The sequence below is a fragment of the Mustela erminea genome, chromosome 10 (assembly GCF_009829155.1).
Source record: "Mustela erminea isolate mMusErm1 chromosome 10, mMusErm1.Pri, whole genome shotgun sequence".
Classification (NCBI taxonomy): Eukaryota; Metazoa; Chordata; class Mammalia; order Carnivora; family Mustelidae; genus Mustela; species Mustela erminea.
The window spans coordinates 64476625-64493538 of record NC_045623.1 but is presented as its reverse complement, the minus strand read 5'-3'; the positions used below and the strand labels follow the sequence as shown (position 1 = coordinate 64493538).

Sequence of the window (16914 nt, the reverse complement as noted above, 5' to 3'; positions counted from 1 at the left end):
TGAACTTGGCACCTCGTGCAGTAGGCGCCTTAGTAAGTGTTCCCCAAACTGCCTACATTCAAGGCGTGCACACCGTGTCCGTGGCAGGCGGCGACTCACCTGGCTTCCTGGACTTTGCTGTCGTCCCCTCTGCATTTGTAGTTTTGGATGTAGCCCTCAGAGCAGTTGATCTGGCTGAAATCGGGGTTGCAGACGCTCAAGAAGTGAGGACGCAGGCGGCCTATGGAGACTTTGGCAATGTCTGTGAAGGACTGGCTGATGGCACAGCCAAAGAGGAAGCAGCCCACCTGCTTATAGAGGGCCGCCACATAGGGATTCTGAATCGTTGACCGGGACTTCTCCTTCAGGTAGTAGATGCGGTAGAACTCCCCAGTGATGATCTGAAAGGAAACCAATAGGGGAGTTAGGCAGTATCGAGACCTGACATGAAAGCGGATGTTGTAAAGGATATTTACTGATGGAAGAGAATGTTCTGTGTATAACTGCTGGCTATAACCTAGAAAGTCTCAATTTTCAGGACACCTGGGTGGCTCAGTCGGTTAAGCAGCTGTCTTCAGCTCACGTCATGATCCCAGGGTCCTGGGATGGAGCCCCACATTGGGCTCCCTGCTCAGCAGGGAGTCTGCTTCTCCCTCTCCCTCTGCCCCCTCCTTGTGTATACCCTCTCTTTCTCTCTTTCAAATAAATAATAATAAAAAATTCAATTCAAATAAATAATAATAATAAATTTCAAATAAATAATAATAAAATATTTTTTAAAAATCTCAATTTTCTATTTGAGAAATACATGGACAGAAATATGCACGGGAGGAAACATAGGAGTGCTAACATGGTCATTTTTCCCTTTTTGAAGAAGTCCCACATGGCCCTATAGTATCTTTGTAAAAACAAAAATATACAAATATATTTATACATATACAAATATAATATTAAATATATATAAATATTATATATCATAGTTATATGTATTTTTTTTTACTAAACAAAGAGACAAAGACCCAAATATAGAAAAAAAAATTAGATGAACAATCAAGGGCATGGTTAAGCGTGGCCAGGGCATCCGAGGATCTGAGCCAATCTCAGGATAGTGGGCTTCGGAGTCAGGGATCACCAGCCTTGTGTCAACACTGAGCCATGGTGGGAGTTTCTAAGGGAAGGTGAATGCCCAAGACCATGTCTCAGGTTTGAGTCCCGGCTGTGCCACTGGCCTGGTGTTGCTCAGTCATGACAACCTTTCCAAGCTTCAGTTTCCTTCTCCATGAAAGGAGGCCGTATGCCCTTGCGAGTCGTTGGCTTAAATCTGGTAACATGGATGGGAAATTACCTGGGTCATAGAAAGTGATTCTTTCATTTTCCTTTTTAGAAGAATGCTGTGATGAGAACACTGGCCTACAAACTAAGGAACTTTTAATACAATGACCTTCGGTGTTTGCAAATTCCCAAGTCTATGGGCATTGTCTTCCATCTCCTCAATTCTATAGGACAGCCAGTGAGTCTTGGCTTTCATACCCTTCCCCCATCACACCGTGTTTACTCCTAACACTTCAGGGAGGCTTCTCACCCCTGGGAAAAGAAGAGCCACCAGTCACAGATGACCCAGTCTCCACCAGGGATTGCTCCCAGACGCTTTATTTCATGAAATCCTGACAATGGCCATGAGACAGGTATGGCTGAAGCTTAGACAAGGGAAGCGGCAGCTCAACCCACACTGCCTGGTGTGATATTAAGAACAGGGCTCCAGCTCGTTCTTCGCAAGGCTAACGCCCGTGATGCCTACACAATAGAGGACCATCCCACTTTGGTCATGCCCAACCACATAGCCTGCTGCTCTTGTCTTAACTCCACAGCACAGCCCCGGCCACTTCCTGATTGCAGCCACAGTCCAGGGACAGCAACAGTCAACTCCTCACGCCCCACAGAGCTCCTTTTACAGCTTCTTAAGGGGCAGGGTGATGAGCCACGCTTGCTCTTTCAGGCAAGCCCAGTGTGTGTTCACAACCGCAAGGGAAGTAATAGACAGACGTATCCGGCCACTCCTTTCCAAAGTCTCCCGTTATTGTTTCACAGCTGGGGAAGGGGTCAAGGCATGGGGTCTGATCCAAGTTCTCAGGCGCTCCCAAGTCTAGTTGGGGGTGGGAGGGATTGGCCAGGTGGAAAGAAGATGCCAGCTGGGCCCAGGAGCCAGCAGGTGCAGGAGCGAGAACAGCCACCAGCACTGCTAACGTTTGTACAGCGAGTCTGTGTTTATAAATACTGGATTATTTCTAAGTGCGACGCTTTGGTTCCCAGATCACACTGAGTGTGATTCAGAAGGAGATGGTCAAAGGCCAGTCTAGCACACAGTACTGGCTTAGCCATTCTCTGGGAGAGCACTGATCTCACAGATGTGCTCAGAGACTACTGGTTGCATGAATGAATGAAAGAAAGAAGGACCATAGTCTTCACAGTTGTTTTATTATAAAACTGGAAATATCCTCTATATATTACTGAAAGGCCTTTGATAACATGCTGCAGAGACTAAAACCTGCAAAGCACAGCACATCAGAAATGAAAGGGTCCATTATACATGGAAGAAACTGAGGTCCAAATTAACTAGCAAGGAAAGATTGGACCCAGGTGTTCTAGCTCCCCACCCAGCAATCTTTCCTACTGTTGCCGGTCTAATTCCCCTTTGAACCTGTTTATACTTTTACCCTGTGTAACCTTACGGGCTAACAAGTTCCAGATGTCCACTGCCACCATCATGCTCTTTCTTCTTTATTTATAAATCACACTCGCATGACTTTGGACTCAAGGAGACGAACGCTCAACTAGGAGGCAGTGGCCAGGGTTCAAGTCCCTACTCACTGAGTGAACGTGAGATAAGCCAGTATCTGCATTTGCAAAATAAGGACGCTAGACGCCGTAATTTATCCCTTCATAATTGCAGTGACATTTACTTTCAGCTCCCCTGTGCTACCTCCACCACTAGCCTCCCAACCAAGCAAAGGCAATAAGCAACAGCACAGGAAAGTACTTCCTCAGAGACGATGCCATGGCCACCGGGCAGAACCAAGGCCCTATGCATAGTCCCTGCCCTTGAATGATTCCTGAGTTCCTTGATGTGTCACGGCTACAAATTAAGAAACTCTAAACTGATCTGGCTTGAGCCTGACTTCCTATTTGATGCTGAAAAAGAACATGTGGCTTTTCACTGCCAATCAGCAACTCGAAGGTGAATTTACTGATTAATCTCAGGCGAGTCACCCCTGTGCTTCTGTCACTTCAGGGAGAAAGGGTTTGATTACAGCTCAAGGGCTACTTTCAGCTCTAACATCCCTTCATTCTAAAACTTCAGTTTCAGTGCCAGGGGCTCGCACGTGGCAAGCCACCAGTTAAAATACTTTCTCCTCTCGTGGGAGGAGAAAGGGGTAAAGAAGCTGTTTCGTGGCATCTCAAATTCCTAGTAACTAAGCTATTAATAGCAGTACCCTTGTCCATTTCTTTCGAACTTTACAGTTTCATTTGATCTGTGACTCTGTGAAGAATTTACACCCACTGTACAGCTGAGGATGGTAAGGCTCTGGAGGGACAGGCACTTCGCTGAAGGAGTTGAGGCTTCTTAGTGACAGAACAAAAGTGGAGCCCAGATATGCTGACCCTTAAGTTCAAAGACTCACAACAGACTATATGGACAGAATGTTTTGTTACAGATCTTTCTCGACTTATGATGGTGTTACGTCCTGATAAAACTCATCCTAAGTAGAAAATATCGTAACTCAAAGATAGACTGAATACACCGCCCGAACATCATAGCTTCGCCTCGCCAACCTTAAACATGCTCAGAACACTGGCATTAGCCTACGGTTGGGCATAATCAATTAGCACAATGCCTGTGTTGCAATTAAGTATAGAATAGCACTTGTAATTTATTGGCTACTGCACTGAAAGTGAAAAAGAGAAGGGCAGCATGGGTACAGAAAGGCTGTTTACGCTCGTGATCGCATGGTTTGGCTGCGAGCTGGGGCTCACTGCTGCTGCCCAGCCTCACAAGAAGGCACCCGTACCACAGATTCTTAGCCCATAGGGGGAAAAAAAAATCAAGTACAGCTTCTACTGACTGTGCATTGCTTGTGCACCATTGTAAAGTCGTAATTCAAACCATCGTAAACTGGGCATCAGCTGTATTTCTATCGTTATTAAAAACAATTTCCACTGCAGAACAGCAATGGAGTATTTTCAAGGACAGGAATGGGCTGAAGCCATTTAGCAGACACATGACTCCAGGACCACATGGCCTTCTGGGGCAGCCCTGACAGATCTCGCAGTTAATGAGCAACAAATTATGTATTTTCTCTATCCCCTTGTACAGAAGGGTCGGGGAGTCGACAACACGGCCATAAATCATCATTATGAACCAGCCGGACTTGGCTTCTTGTAATCCTAACCCTTAAAAGACCACTGAAGGAGATTCGGGCTGGGAGAGCCAGGCAAACACCTCACCTCTGCCGAAGAGGCAAAAGCTTAAATTGTTCTCTGACACGTTAGACACCTAATGCTGGAGTTCCAGACTGACTGCTTTCGGACCTTATTCATCCCTCACAACGTTTTTATTCCTGGGTCACAAAATCAGTTCTTCCTTCCCCCTATGAAGGCTAGGGCTCCACCCAGGACTCCAACCCCTGGAGCACGCATTTCTGCTTCAGTCAGCAAAGTTGTGATATGTAAATTTCGCTGCCCAGAAGAATGCCTTCAATGTTGATCCCTTTCTGAAAGAGCAAGCAACAGATTCAGGGGGACGGCAAGCTGCCAGAGGAGAGTTCTCCCCTACCTGCCTTTTAAAGCACTTGGCACAGAATCTGGAAACTAGTAAAGTGGGAAAGCACTGCAATTAAGCTACGAGGGGACAGAAAGGGATCTTAACTTGCCTGACAACGGTAACGGTTTGTCCCCAGCTCCAAGAGCATGCCTCTCTGCCTATCCTCTCTGGTGTCAAAGAGCTTGATGGCCCACATGTTCACAAGTATCAAAGTGTTCCAGAGAGGAAATTTGGAGAACATTAACTTTTTGGAAAAGAGAGAGCATGCGGTGGTCAAAGAGGTACTGACTTTGGAGCCAGAAAATCCTTAGTCAGAAGCCCATTTCTTACCTTAGGCAAGTGTCTTCACCTCTCTGGGCTTAGGTCTTCTCATCGATAAAAGTAAGATAAAAATCATCCACCTAACCCTTTTGCCAAGGGATGCAAGCAGGTGATATGCCAAATGGCTGGCCCCCAGCAGATGACCCCTCCAAAAGTTAATTTTTTTCTCTTTCCCTCAGAGAAGAGGAAATAAAAAATCAACACATACTTGTAGAAAATATCTTTTCTAAGCTCCTTCCAAAAGCTCCTTAGAAATGAACATTCCAAATCAAAGAGTTTGGAAGTACCACCCCTCCAGAGTAGGACCAGAAGATATGTGTACCGATACGTTGGTTTTGACCACTGTGCCTACAGGATGTCTTTCTCAGAGGAGCTAAGCAGAAGAGAAGCCTAAACCCCAGGCAAGCAAGGGCAGGCCTATAGTACTGTTTAGGTCACTTGTCACATTCCTCTCTATAAATGATCCCAAGAAAAGTTAAGACTTGTGTACAGTGTCCCAACAATCCATCTTCAAGAGACTTTAGAGTTCCAAGGACAAACATCCCTATTTTCTGATCTGCTTGAATAATAGTATTTGCAGAGTGTTTTACTACTTAAAAAGCATTTTCACATCTGCTGCGCTATCTGCTTCTCACAACACCCTAGGAATTACTCAATTCTTGTCACCACTTTAAAAGTGAGTATAGGGGAGACCAGAGAGGCCAGTGAATCAGGCTTGGTCAGAAATTCGGCGATAGCAGGGCTGCAGCCGCAGCATGGACCCCACTCCAGTTCCTGTGCCCTGTCCCACGGCACGAAGGCAGCTTTCTGTGTGAAGTCCTAGCAGGCAGCATGATCTGAGTTTCTGGGGAGACGGATGCTCCTGGAGCATGTGGTGTGGTCACTTACTCGTCAGGCACTTGCACACCTCAGCCCCTGTGAGCCACAGTGCACCAAGCTGTTCTTTCACATCTTGGTTGTGTGCATGAATGAACTTCTTTCTGTGCAGAACAGAATCATTCATTCAACAAACACTGGGCTCTCAGTCCTAAGAGAAAGGGAAACGTATTTGGGTCCTGCTGCTACAGATGGGGACGGTAGCTGCATTTTCTCTGAAGCTTAATGCTCCATCTCGTACAACAAGATGTAGCACCTTTCGTGACTAGAAAGAACTGATGAGAAATTTCATCCTCGCTTCTTCTCCCGCTTGATCGTCTTCAGCGTTTTGGCAAGAGATCGGTGCAGTGCAGACTGGGAAAGGCAAGGAGGACAGAGCTCTGTGCAAGGCCACCAGTGGAGTTTCTGGGCCCCGTGGGTAAGTCAAAACTCCAAAATCCAGCATATAGACAGCAAAGAGCCAGAGAGAGGCCCAGAAGCTAGTGTTTGCAGAGTGTTTTGGGCAGCACCACTCAGTGGTGGCTGCCCAAAGCCCAGACACTTTATGAAGAAGGCATTCTGAAGGATGAAGCATCATTATTTTCCCAAAGGTCAGGACTTAGAGCCACGGTTCTCCTACATGACTAGGCCTGCCTATCTGTGCAAGGAGCTTCAGGATGGGTTTTCTGTACCACCTCCTGGGGCCCATCTCTTACTCTGTTTTGACACCGAATTCCCTAAGCTTCCTGAATAATGCACCACTTTTCTTCCTATGTCTCAAATACCTATGTCTCAAATACCTATCTCCTTGCCTTTCTGCTGTGATCTCTGCTGCCTCAGCAGTTTGAATTATTACCTCTGGGAAGATGACTACCCAAAGGGCATCTCTCTCTCTCTCTCTCTCTCTCATTTCAGCTTACCCCTTATACCAGTCAGCCCTCTACCGATCTTCTGCCAAATCTCCCAACTAGCATCACGGATAACATTAGGATGTCAACCCAACCCAGTCTCACATCACGCTCATTTCAACTTCTGTCCCAAACCTCACGGCTCTTCCCTTCATCTCTGTTGGAGTCACCACCATACAACTGCAAAGACATGACCCTGTAGGCCTCCTTATCTCACTGCCATCCACATGTGGTCACCCTGCTTCTGCAAGCTGCCTCCCGTCCATCTCCTCCCTCCTCCCCTTGCATCACCCCCACTGTGGTTCAGGTCTCATCCTCACCTTAGCTGCAAAGCTGATGAAGCTGGCTTCAAATACTTCCATCAGTCTCCAGCCCACTAGTTTGGGTAAAAACTCCTTGACATTCAAGGCATTTCACCATCTTGCTGTGTTCTCTTTATCTTTTATCTCTATCTATTTACTCCCAGATACTCTATTTTTCCAGCTGAACAGGTCTGCTTTATAGTTCCTGAAAATACTCCATTGTTTCAGCTTCTCATCCCTGAAGCAATCCCTTCTGCCTGGAAGCATCTCTGATGAAAGTCCTTCAAAGTAGAGCTCTAGTGTCAACTCACAGATGGGGTTAGAGTTCTGGCTTTTAACTTCAAGGTCTTGGATGATTGAGCACTGTAACTCTTGTTCCCTTACGTGTAAAAAGGCGATGACACCAGTACCAAGAGCTCCAGGGTCATTGTGATAATTAAGTGGGACTATTGCTCAATGGATGATGATGTTGGCAATGATGATGAAGTCTTCAGCAACGAAAATAGCCTCAGTCATCTTCCTCTGAATTCCCATAGCAGCACTTTATTTATACCTCACACCATCTACTGCCTTTGGTCTCCTTTGTCCTTGAAGCTCTCGGCTCTGGGGCCCACCACCAGCAGAGAGTGCTCTGGCTCTCCTCATGTTCTCTGATCAACTTCTCAGTCTTCCTGAGAGTAATAGTGCAGTCGGTCTTCTCCTTGCCTGGCTTCCCCTTTAGACCACCAGCTCCTAGTTTTATATCTGCGTCTTAATATAAGCTGTAGGCCGAGGTGTCTACCACAGTGCTTCCTTGCTCTAAGGGCAATCTCACCGAGCATCCACCTACAGCCGGCCACTGCCTTCTGCAAAGCCAGTTCATACAAAACCCTACTGCACACCGTTGGTCTTAGGATCTTAGGTGATCATCTGCGCAGTGGTCATGTAGACCTCCTCCATACACTGAGCTCTCCAAGCAAGCCCAGAAATGACACAGTTTTATAGCTCATGAAATAAAGAGCACTCTGCATAGTACCTAGCACAGAGCAGGCCTTCAATAAATGTCAGTCCAAGCACTGGGCTTTGAAGCCAGAGAGAGACTGGGGTTTTAATTCCTGCTCCCTCATTCACTAAACTGAGAGTAACCTTGCACTAGCGGCCTCTACCTTGGAAGCCTCCTATCCTGCCTTATTTATAAAAAGGGGTAAATAATACCTATGTCACCTAACTGTTGAAGAGGATTTAAGATAAGGCCTTAGTCTCTCCCCGCCACCCCAACATTAGATCGCTTATAAACGTTATCAGATTTCCCACTCCATCCCCTAATGCACAGACTCACAGAATGGATTTCTCAGCCTCCGGAGCATTATCACTTAAAATGGATAAATTATACCCTTAAGATACAAATGTAGTGATCTGAAGGGGCACGTGCACCCAAATGTTTATAGCAGCAATGTCCACAGTAGCCAAACTATGGAAAGAACGTAGATGTCCATCAACAAATGAATGGATAAAGAAGATGTGGTATATATGCAATGGAATACTATGCAGCCATCAAAAGAAATGAAATCTTGCCATCTGTGACGAGGTGGATGGAACTAGAGGGTATTATGCTTAGTGAAATAAGTCAATCAGAGAAAGACAATTATCATATGATCTCCTGATATGAGGAAGTTGAGAGGCAACGTGGGGCATTTGGGGGGTAGGAAAGGAATAAATGAAACAAGATGGGATCAGGAGGGAGACAAACTGTAAGAGACTCTTAATCTCACAAAACAAACTGAGGGTTGCCAGGGGGAGGAGGGCAGGGAGAGGGTGGTTGGGTTGTGGACACTGGGGAAGGTATATGCTATGGTGAGTGCTGTGAAGTGTATAAACCTGGCGATTCACAGACCTGTACCCCTGGGGCTGATAATACATTGTATATTAATAAAAAAAAATAAAGAATTGAAATGGCTAAATTAAAAACCACTTTCATGCTGGATACATTTTCCAAGTCGTCATTAACCCCTAAGAACTACACAGACCTAAGGGAGAACTGCTGGAGCTCTCACGTCTTCCAGGGGCTAGAGAAGGGTGTGTGTGTGTGTGTGTGTGTGTGTGTGTACGTGTGTGTACAAACGAAATCCTAATCCAACGCCTGTGTTTGTTAAATGGCAAATAGATGCCTCCTCCCCCCATCTCCTCAGGGGTAAGAAGGTCTCAGAAGAACTCTGTAGCCATCTGATCAAGGACCCGCACAGTGGAAGGATTCATGGGGCCACTCTCCGTGGGTGGTCCTGGTAATTGCACAGATGTCGTGGACTGTAAACCAGGGGACCGGGTCTCCTACCAAGGCACTGCTGGGCCAGCCCGGCTTCACTGTTTTCAGAGTTGAAAACTCGCCTAACCTTTAATGAGGAGGCAATCTTGGGGAACCTTGTTTTCTTGGCAGTGCTCTCTCAGATAAAGGGGGCTGGGGGCGTGGGGAGGAAGTAATGAAATCCAGATGTGGGCACACTGAAGCGCGATCCTGAATAAACAAGTCTTGGAGGTATTAAGCTCTTCTTCTTGTCTCTCCAGAGAGAAATCTGCACGTCCTACAGAGCATGTTCCCATGTGCATCCTGGGCCATATTTAAGATTTGAGGGAAGAAGGTGGCATACTTTTCCCTGCTACACAGGTCCTTTGACATTTCCTGGACTAATTTTTTTTTTTTTTAAATTTTCTGCCCAAAATGTATCGCTTGTGATTTGAGCACCACAGTCTGTGCCTTGCATGAGCAATTCAAAGCCAGACCGGGCCAGTCAGTCCCTGTCCCTCCCTGCTGTGGCTCGCAGGGTAACAGAATAATAAACAAGTAAACACACAGGACAGTTCCACCCAGTGACTGCAAAGTCCGAGGCTGGCCCAGAGAATCTCTGGGACCTTTGGAAGTTGGGGGAGGAGGCAACCAAGGAATGTTTCCTGGAGAGAGAGATGTCGGCCGGGGGTGGATTTAGTTCCTACCACGGGCAAGGGGGAAAGCCTGGTCTCGGCCTTCTAGGAACCTATTATCTAGCTGGGGAGACAAGACCTGGACACAGAGCACATGACCAGGCCAGAAGTATGGAAGGTGCTATTTGCTTGAGCTGCAACTAGGGCAGAGGTGCACCACTAGGTCCCTAGCACCTGCTACCTCGGAGTGCTTGAGAAGTAATTGTGGAAGACAGGCAGGCTTTACCAGGCAGCAGTGGGGCCATTATTTAGGGAGGGGAAAAAAAAAAAAAAGAAAAAAAAAAGAAGGAAAAAAAAAGCCTTGCTTTTGAATCAGAGGACCCCTGGTCTGGCCCTGCCACTAATTAGTTATGGGAAAGTCACTTAATATCCTTGATCCCCAGGTGCCTTGGCTGTCACAGTCCACCTCCCAGGATCACCACCAGGTGCAAATCAGGGAATGTGCCCAAAATGTGCACTTTGTTAACTGCAGGATGCTACGGAAATGAAAGGGAGATTCTCGCTGACGGCATGCATAATGGCACTTGATTTGACCTCCAGAAAAACCCTATGGAGCTGGAGAACCACTGTCCCCAATCCACAGAAAAGGAAGGTATAGTTCTTTCCCAAAGGGGTCTGATCATAAATACGCACATAAGTTAGGACGGGAACCTAAACCAGATGATGCCCAAGTCTGAGCTGTTTCTCTAATGAGCGGTATTATTACAGAAGTCACATTCAACAGGATCTCTGAGGAGGAGTAGAATTCATATGGTCAGAGGGAGGAGGGAGGGGCTGCACCCACGCCTCATCCACGCTTCAACTCCTAGATATTAAGAATCTATATAAACCACTTTCAGGGTCTGACCAAGGCAAGCACAGAGCCCATGTTTATTTGAAATGAATCCTGAGCATTTTTTTCCGTATTAAAATCTTCGCGCATAATACCTTTCACGGTGTAGCGTAAGGCAAACTGAGAGGAGGCTAGGTAGGGGGTGATACTTGACTGGTTTTGCTCCTAATCTCACTGCTGCTAGAGTCATTAAACCTTTACAAGGCAGGGATAGGAACCACCGCTCTGTGGATTTGGAAAGAATTCCTATTATGCTATAATTCCAGAATCTGAGATACATCTGAAAAAGCAGTCAAAATGACTAGGTTTTTCCACATCTCCTGCCATAGAAAGGTGTCTGCTTTCTCTATAATTGCTGACGACCTGTGTGTCCACATCATACTCTGTCTTACACTGCCCCCCCACTCCTTTGCTGTGGGGACACACTGGAGTGAGGGCACCCAAATCAACCAAGGCTTCTCTTGTTGTTTTAAACAAACTCGAGGTCGGCAGGCAAGAGAAGGCCCGGCCAGCAAGAAGTAGGATGATTAGATTTCCAGCCCTGGGTCCCCCTCTCTCTCCTTGACTGTCATTCACGCCCTCTGATCAGAAGCAGATCCGGGATGGAGCCAGCCAGGCTCTAGGGCCACTCGTAATGGGAAAGTGGGAAATGTGTTGTTGTTGTTGTTGTTGAATTTAGGCCGTATATAGGTTTTCCAGAATTGCGCATACTAAAGTGAATTACTCATTTTTCCTCTGAGGTCTCTGCTTCTGCTTGTTTCCACGAGGACTCAAGTACTTAATGGCAGGTAAGTAGGTAAGCAGACCTCACGATGGGCCCACAACTCACACACGCCTCTGACTGAAAAGCGGACGTAGCTGGATCTGGAGGTCAAGCCCTCTTGCAAAGAGCACTGGAGGGAGTCAAGAGATCTGGGTTTTAGTGAATTAACTACAAGGAAAGAGTGGGAGACAGGATGGGTCCCAAGGCTGGAGCTCCTTTCCTGACTCTATTTTTATTAGACATGAGGTCTTAGCCAAGTCACTTCACCACTTTTTGACTGTTTACTCATTTGCCAATAAAACAGTTCACATTTATTGAGTACACTATAGATGCCAAGCACGGAATTACTTTACATACATCATCTCCATTTCACAAATGAGCCTACTAAAGCTAAAAGGGGTTAATTCACTTGCTACACATTCCACAGCAGGAGTTCAGATATGCTCATACCTTTAACCCCTAGGCTAAAGGGAAACCTTGACGATTACCTAGCTACTGGGGCTTCTGGAGGGTGAAATGCTTAAACATGGTTCATAGGTTTCTAGGACACATAACAGCGCTTAACAAAGGACACCAATTATTGTGGTATTTTCTTGACTGCTTCCCTCCCCCACCCTCTCACCCGTTTGGAACTATAGGAAAGCACTCTCCAAGCCTATTTTGCTGACATCCTACGGGATAAGGAAGCAATGCCGTTGCTCATCCTAGATCCAAGGCCACAGCACGTGACTGCCTGTTTCAAGGAAACCCGAGAGGTCAAGGAGCACTTTAATTAAAACACCAACATGACATGAGGAGAAAAGCAAGCCAAACTAAACTCCTTAAAGCAGATCTTTCTCAGAAATGCTGGCCTTTCAAGAGGAAGAAGGGGCTGGTCTTGGCCAACAGCAGGGAAAGGGCTGCTGAGCAGGAGTTTTGCTTAAGGAAGGAAGCCCAGGCGAGAAGCCCAGCCCTTCGAGAAGCGTCTTTAGCACCGTGTCCATCTAACCCAGCACTACAAGGTCCGTTCCCACGAATAATGGCGTTTGAGTCTCACAGCCATTCCCATGAGTGAACACAACACAGATGAGGACAGCGAGGGCTGGAGAGAGTGGTGGTTCACCGGGTTCACGTAGCAGTGGGTACCACAGCCACAGCTGTCCGCTGCACTGGGCCCAGGAGCTGCCCCACCAGGCAAGCCCATGTTAACTGCATGCAGAGAGAGCAAAGGGCACACGACTCCCCTGTCCTCGTGCTATTCTTATCTTAACCACTCCTGGGTTATAGTCCGCTTCCTAGAAGCCCTCAGTTAACTAATCCTCCAAGTGTCAAAAACACCTGTTCAAACCTTAGTACAAGATACTGTACAATTATTTGCCTGCCGTGACAAACTTCTCTTCCATGAAAAGCCATGCAACTCAACTGCACACGGTCAGTTTGGAGCAATAGTAAAATTAGATCTTATATCTCTCAGTTTCTGAACACAAAGATCCTCAGTCCACCTTTAAGAAACTTCTAGAGTTGCCAAATGGACTGTTTTTATTTTAAAGGTTGGAAAGAATTCTACTAGTCCCCATCCCCCTCTCCCAATTTCAAACTGTTGATTGTGTGCCTGGTTTACGATGTTATTAAAAAACAAAGAGGGGTCTCAAAGTTTACAACCAACCCCCAGAGTGGGGAAGTCAAAAGAAAAACTTCATGAAATGTGTTTCAGTACCATCAGCAGCATGTGATCCAGAAGAGGCAAGAGTAGCCAACTGCCTATCCCTTGGGCAATTGATTTGGAAAGGAGAGCTACTCACAATGTGAAGTCAAGTCTCCAAAATGGAAACAGAGTTATGAAAAAAGCTAGAGATAGGCTAGAGCCCCCAATTTTATTTGCTAGAGACATTAAGCATATCATTTAACCCCTTTGAGCTTCCAGTTTTCCATTTGTTTAATGGGGATACTAGCACTTAACTCATGTAGAATAGTCTTAACTTCAGCTTCCTTCCTTCTTGGCTTCTAATACAAGCCAAAGATAAGCTTCCAAGTTCTGGCTAATATAAACAGGACTCAAGGAACTAAGAGGAAGGAATTTATGACCTTGGTGGACATGACGCTTGTCCCTTATGCCCACGTGGCTGGGGTTCAAGAGCAGAGATCAGCAGAAAATTCTGGAGGTGGGTCATGGACAGCTATGAAAATGCAAGACTCATAAATTATGAGACAGATTATCATCAGTTACGCTCCTCACCCCTGCCCTAAGTGGACACGTCTAAAACAGGGTGGTGACCTTCCAAGTCAGGCCATACCCCAATTTCCACGATGCGACTGTTGCTCACAATAATTTTAGACTTGGTTCCAAAGTCCGTGGCTCATTTTTGCATCCTCAATGAGGACTTCATCCTTTAAGGGAAGACCTGTATTTTTATGCTTGCACCTGAGTAACCTATTCTGCAGTTGGGAGTTTGCAAACTATTTCAGTATTCATGACCTCTTTTACTGTTCATCACAATACTATGAAGCAAGATGGTCATCTCTGGTTTCAAGGATGTACGGCTTGTTAGCAGAAAGCCAGGTCTAGAACCTCGGTCTCTCTATTCCAAGTGCCATTTTATCTTCACGTTTCCACCACCATCCCTGGGTGTGAGAAGTGAATGATATGCCAGAGAACATCAGTGGCATAACCACTGTTACAGCAGCACAGCCATGGTGTGAACAGAGCCCAGAAAATGCCTGTGACATCTGATGGCATCCCCCTCTCTCTGGGGCCCAGTGTTAGGGCTCAGAGCTCAGACTCTGGGCTAAGGGGCAGCTGGGTTCAATTCCTGACTCTGCAGCTCCAAGTGAACTTGGGCAAATTATTTTTACTCTTGCAGACCTCAGTATCTCAATTTGTAGAAGAAAGATAAGAACAGAATCTAGAGGGACGCCTGGGTGGCTCAGTAGGTTAAAGCCTCTGCCTTCAACTCGGGTGATGATCCCAGGGTCCCAGGATAGAGCCCCACATCTGGCTCTCTGTTCAGCAGGGAGCCTGCTTCCCCCCCTCTCTCTGCCTGCCTCTCTGCCTACCTGTGATCTCTGTCTGTCAAATAAATAAATAAAGTCTTTAAAAAAAAAAAAAAAAAGAATAGTATCTAGACTTTACTAGATGGTTGTGAGGATCAGGCAAAGTATTTTAGGGCGGGGGGCTTTGTGTACTTTCATGACACTTTTAGTATACATGCATATAGAAATTATACTTCTGGTGTATTCATGTATACATATATATTTAGTATTTGAAAATACTTTTCTTAAAGTATTTCTTAAATGATTTTTCTTTATTTTTTAGAGAGAGAGAGCACAAGCTGGGAGAGGGGCAGTCCTGCAAGGAGCCCAATGTGGGACTTGATCCCAGGACCCTGGAATCATGACCTGACCCAAAGGCATCTGCTTCACCAACTGAGCTACCCAGGTGCCCCTGAAAATACTTTAAGTAACAGTAATAATGTAAATAAACAATATTAATAACATGAAATTCTACTTGATCTGCCAACTGTGCTGGCTTGGATTTTCTGAAACGGGATCCAGGGGCAGTGAGTGGGGTTGAGCACAGTGGCCCGGATGCTTACCGCAAGGATGGCGATGACGATCCCCACAGCGCAGAGCACGGCATCGTTTATCGTCTCACCGGTTTTCAGAGGATACTTGATGCTCTCATCATTGCAGTAAAACCCTCGGTGGTAAGGTTTGATGGTGCTTGTCTCAATGATGAGAAAGGGCAGGCCAGCTGCTCAAGATGGAACCACCATATGGACCAGAAGAAAAAAAAAAAGAGAAAGGGGGGAAAGGGAAAACATCAATGAAAGGAGGCCAAAGAAACACTGACAGACAGCAAAGACCACCCCAAATAAGAACATTGACAGTGACAGTAATCCCTTGCATTTGTAGCGATATGTATGGGCCACAGAGAGTGTCCAGTACATGCACGCGCTTTCCTTTCTGGTCAGCCCCAAGAGGAGCATCCAAGGGTACTGTGGGAGGCAGTGGAAGAGCCAGGGCAGGAGCTTTCCCCTTGTGCCAAAATACCCTCCTAAAATTTAAGCCCAGTTTGTAATATTGACCAACGGAGCCTCAAGTCTAATGACGTCTCATTCATCAAGAGTGTTAGTAGTCACCATACCCTCTTGGAGAAGCTCCTCCCAGGGCTCTGCTGCTTGGAGCAGAGGAAGGCCTTGGAGTCACAGAACCTGAATTTGAATCTCAGATCCATCACTTCCTAGCAATGTGACCTTTGGTTCGAATTCCATTTTCCAGAGCCTCAGTTTCCTCGCAAATGAGTTGTGGGGACTTAAAGAGAATGAAGCCCACAGAACTCCTAGCATGGTACCTGGCACTTAGTAGCTGCTCAGTGGAGCCCTTTTCAACCTCTTTCTTCCACTGAAGAGTCACTAAGAAGGACTAAGTGAGCTGAGTGGGGCCCTGCTGCCCGCAGTCCTGGAGCAGAGCCCAAGGGCATCCGGGAGCACTGGGCCGCCCTGGCAGCTGCTGCCGGTTTATCAGTGTTAGCTTAGATGCCATTCTCTTAAAGGTCATGGCAAATGGATTCCATCACCTGCCAGGAAAAGCTCTTCATAACTCTGAAGCAAAAAGCAAAGGCCTACAGTATCTCTTGCCTCACTGCAATGTCCTCCACATCACTCTCCTGGTTTTCACTGACTCTCACATGTACCTACCAGTTCACTTACTGACCACAAGCACATCAGTGCCTTGCTTAAGTCTCTTTGATGGCTCTCCATTGCACAGGACGAGATAAAGTCCCTAAATATGACCTCGGGGTTTCCCTGTGACCTGGACCTCCTCTCTCTTGCCTCACAGTCTGCTGCCTTCCTGGACATGGCCTCCAAGGAGACAGTACACAGAGACTGTGTTTTGTTCATATTCTTCTCTCCGACTAGAAAACCTCTCCTTCCCCTACCACCCAAGTTCAACACCAAGCCACCATGCTACTTCACAAAGTCAAAGGTGAGCCACTAAATGTTAGAGGACTGGGGAAGACCAAGAAAAGTATCTTATTAATAGCCAGCACTGACAGAACAGCAACACCAGCAATGTGGCAGGTATTTTATATCCATTTTTGCACAGAATCTTCCAACAATCTGAAGAGGTCAAGTTAAATTATTTAAGCACACATCGTTCATTTTCAAGTGAATAAAACAGAGACGAAGAATATTTAGCTC

The 16914-nt window shown here is 46.3% G+C and overlaps 1 protein-coding gene across 1 annotated transcript in view; it reads right to left on the bottom strand.

The window, feature by feature from the left end:
• PLPP3 (phospholipid phosphatase 3) overlaps positions 1 to 16914 on the bottom strand; it is an 82563-nt gene that overhangs the window by 26734 nt on the left and 38915 nt on the right. The window contains exons 2-3 of the mRNA XM_032303685.1: positions 15307 to 15464; positions 100 to 380 (exon numbers count right to left, since the gene is read on the bottom strand). Of these exons, the coding sequence (XP_032159576.1) occupies positions 100 to 380; positions 15307 to 15464 (439 nt within the window). The remainder of the gene's footprint in view (positions 1 to 99; positions 381 to 15306; positions 15465 to 16914) is intronic.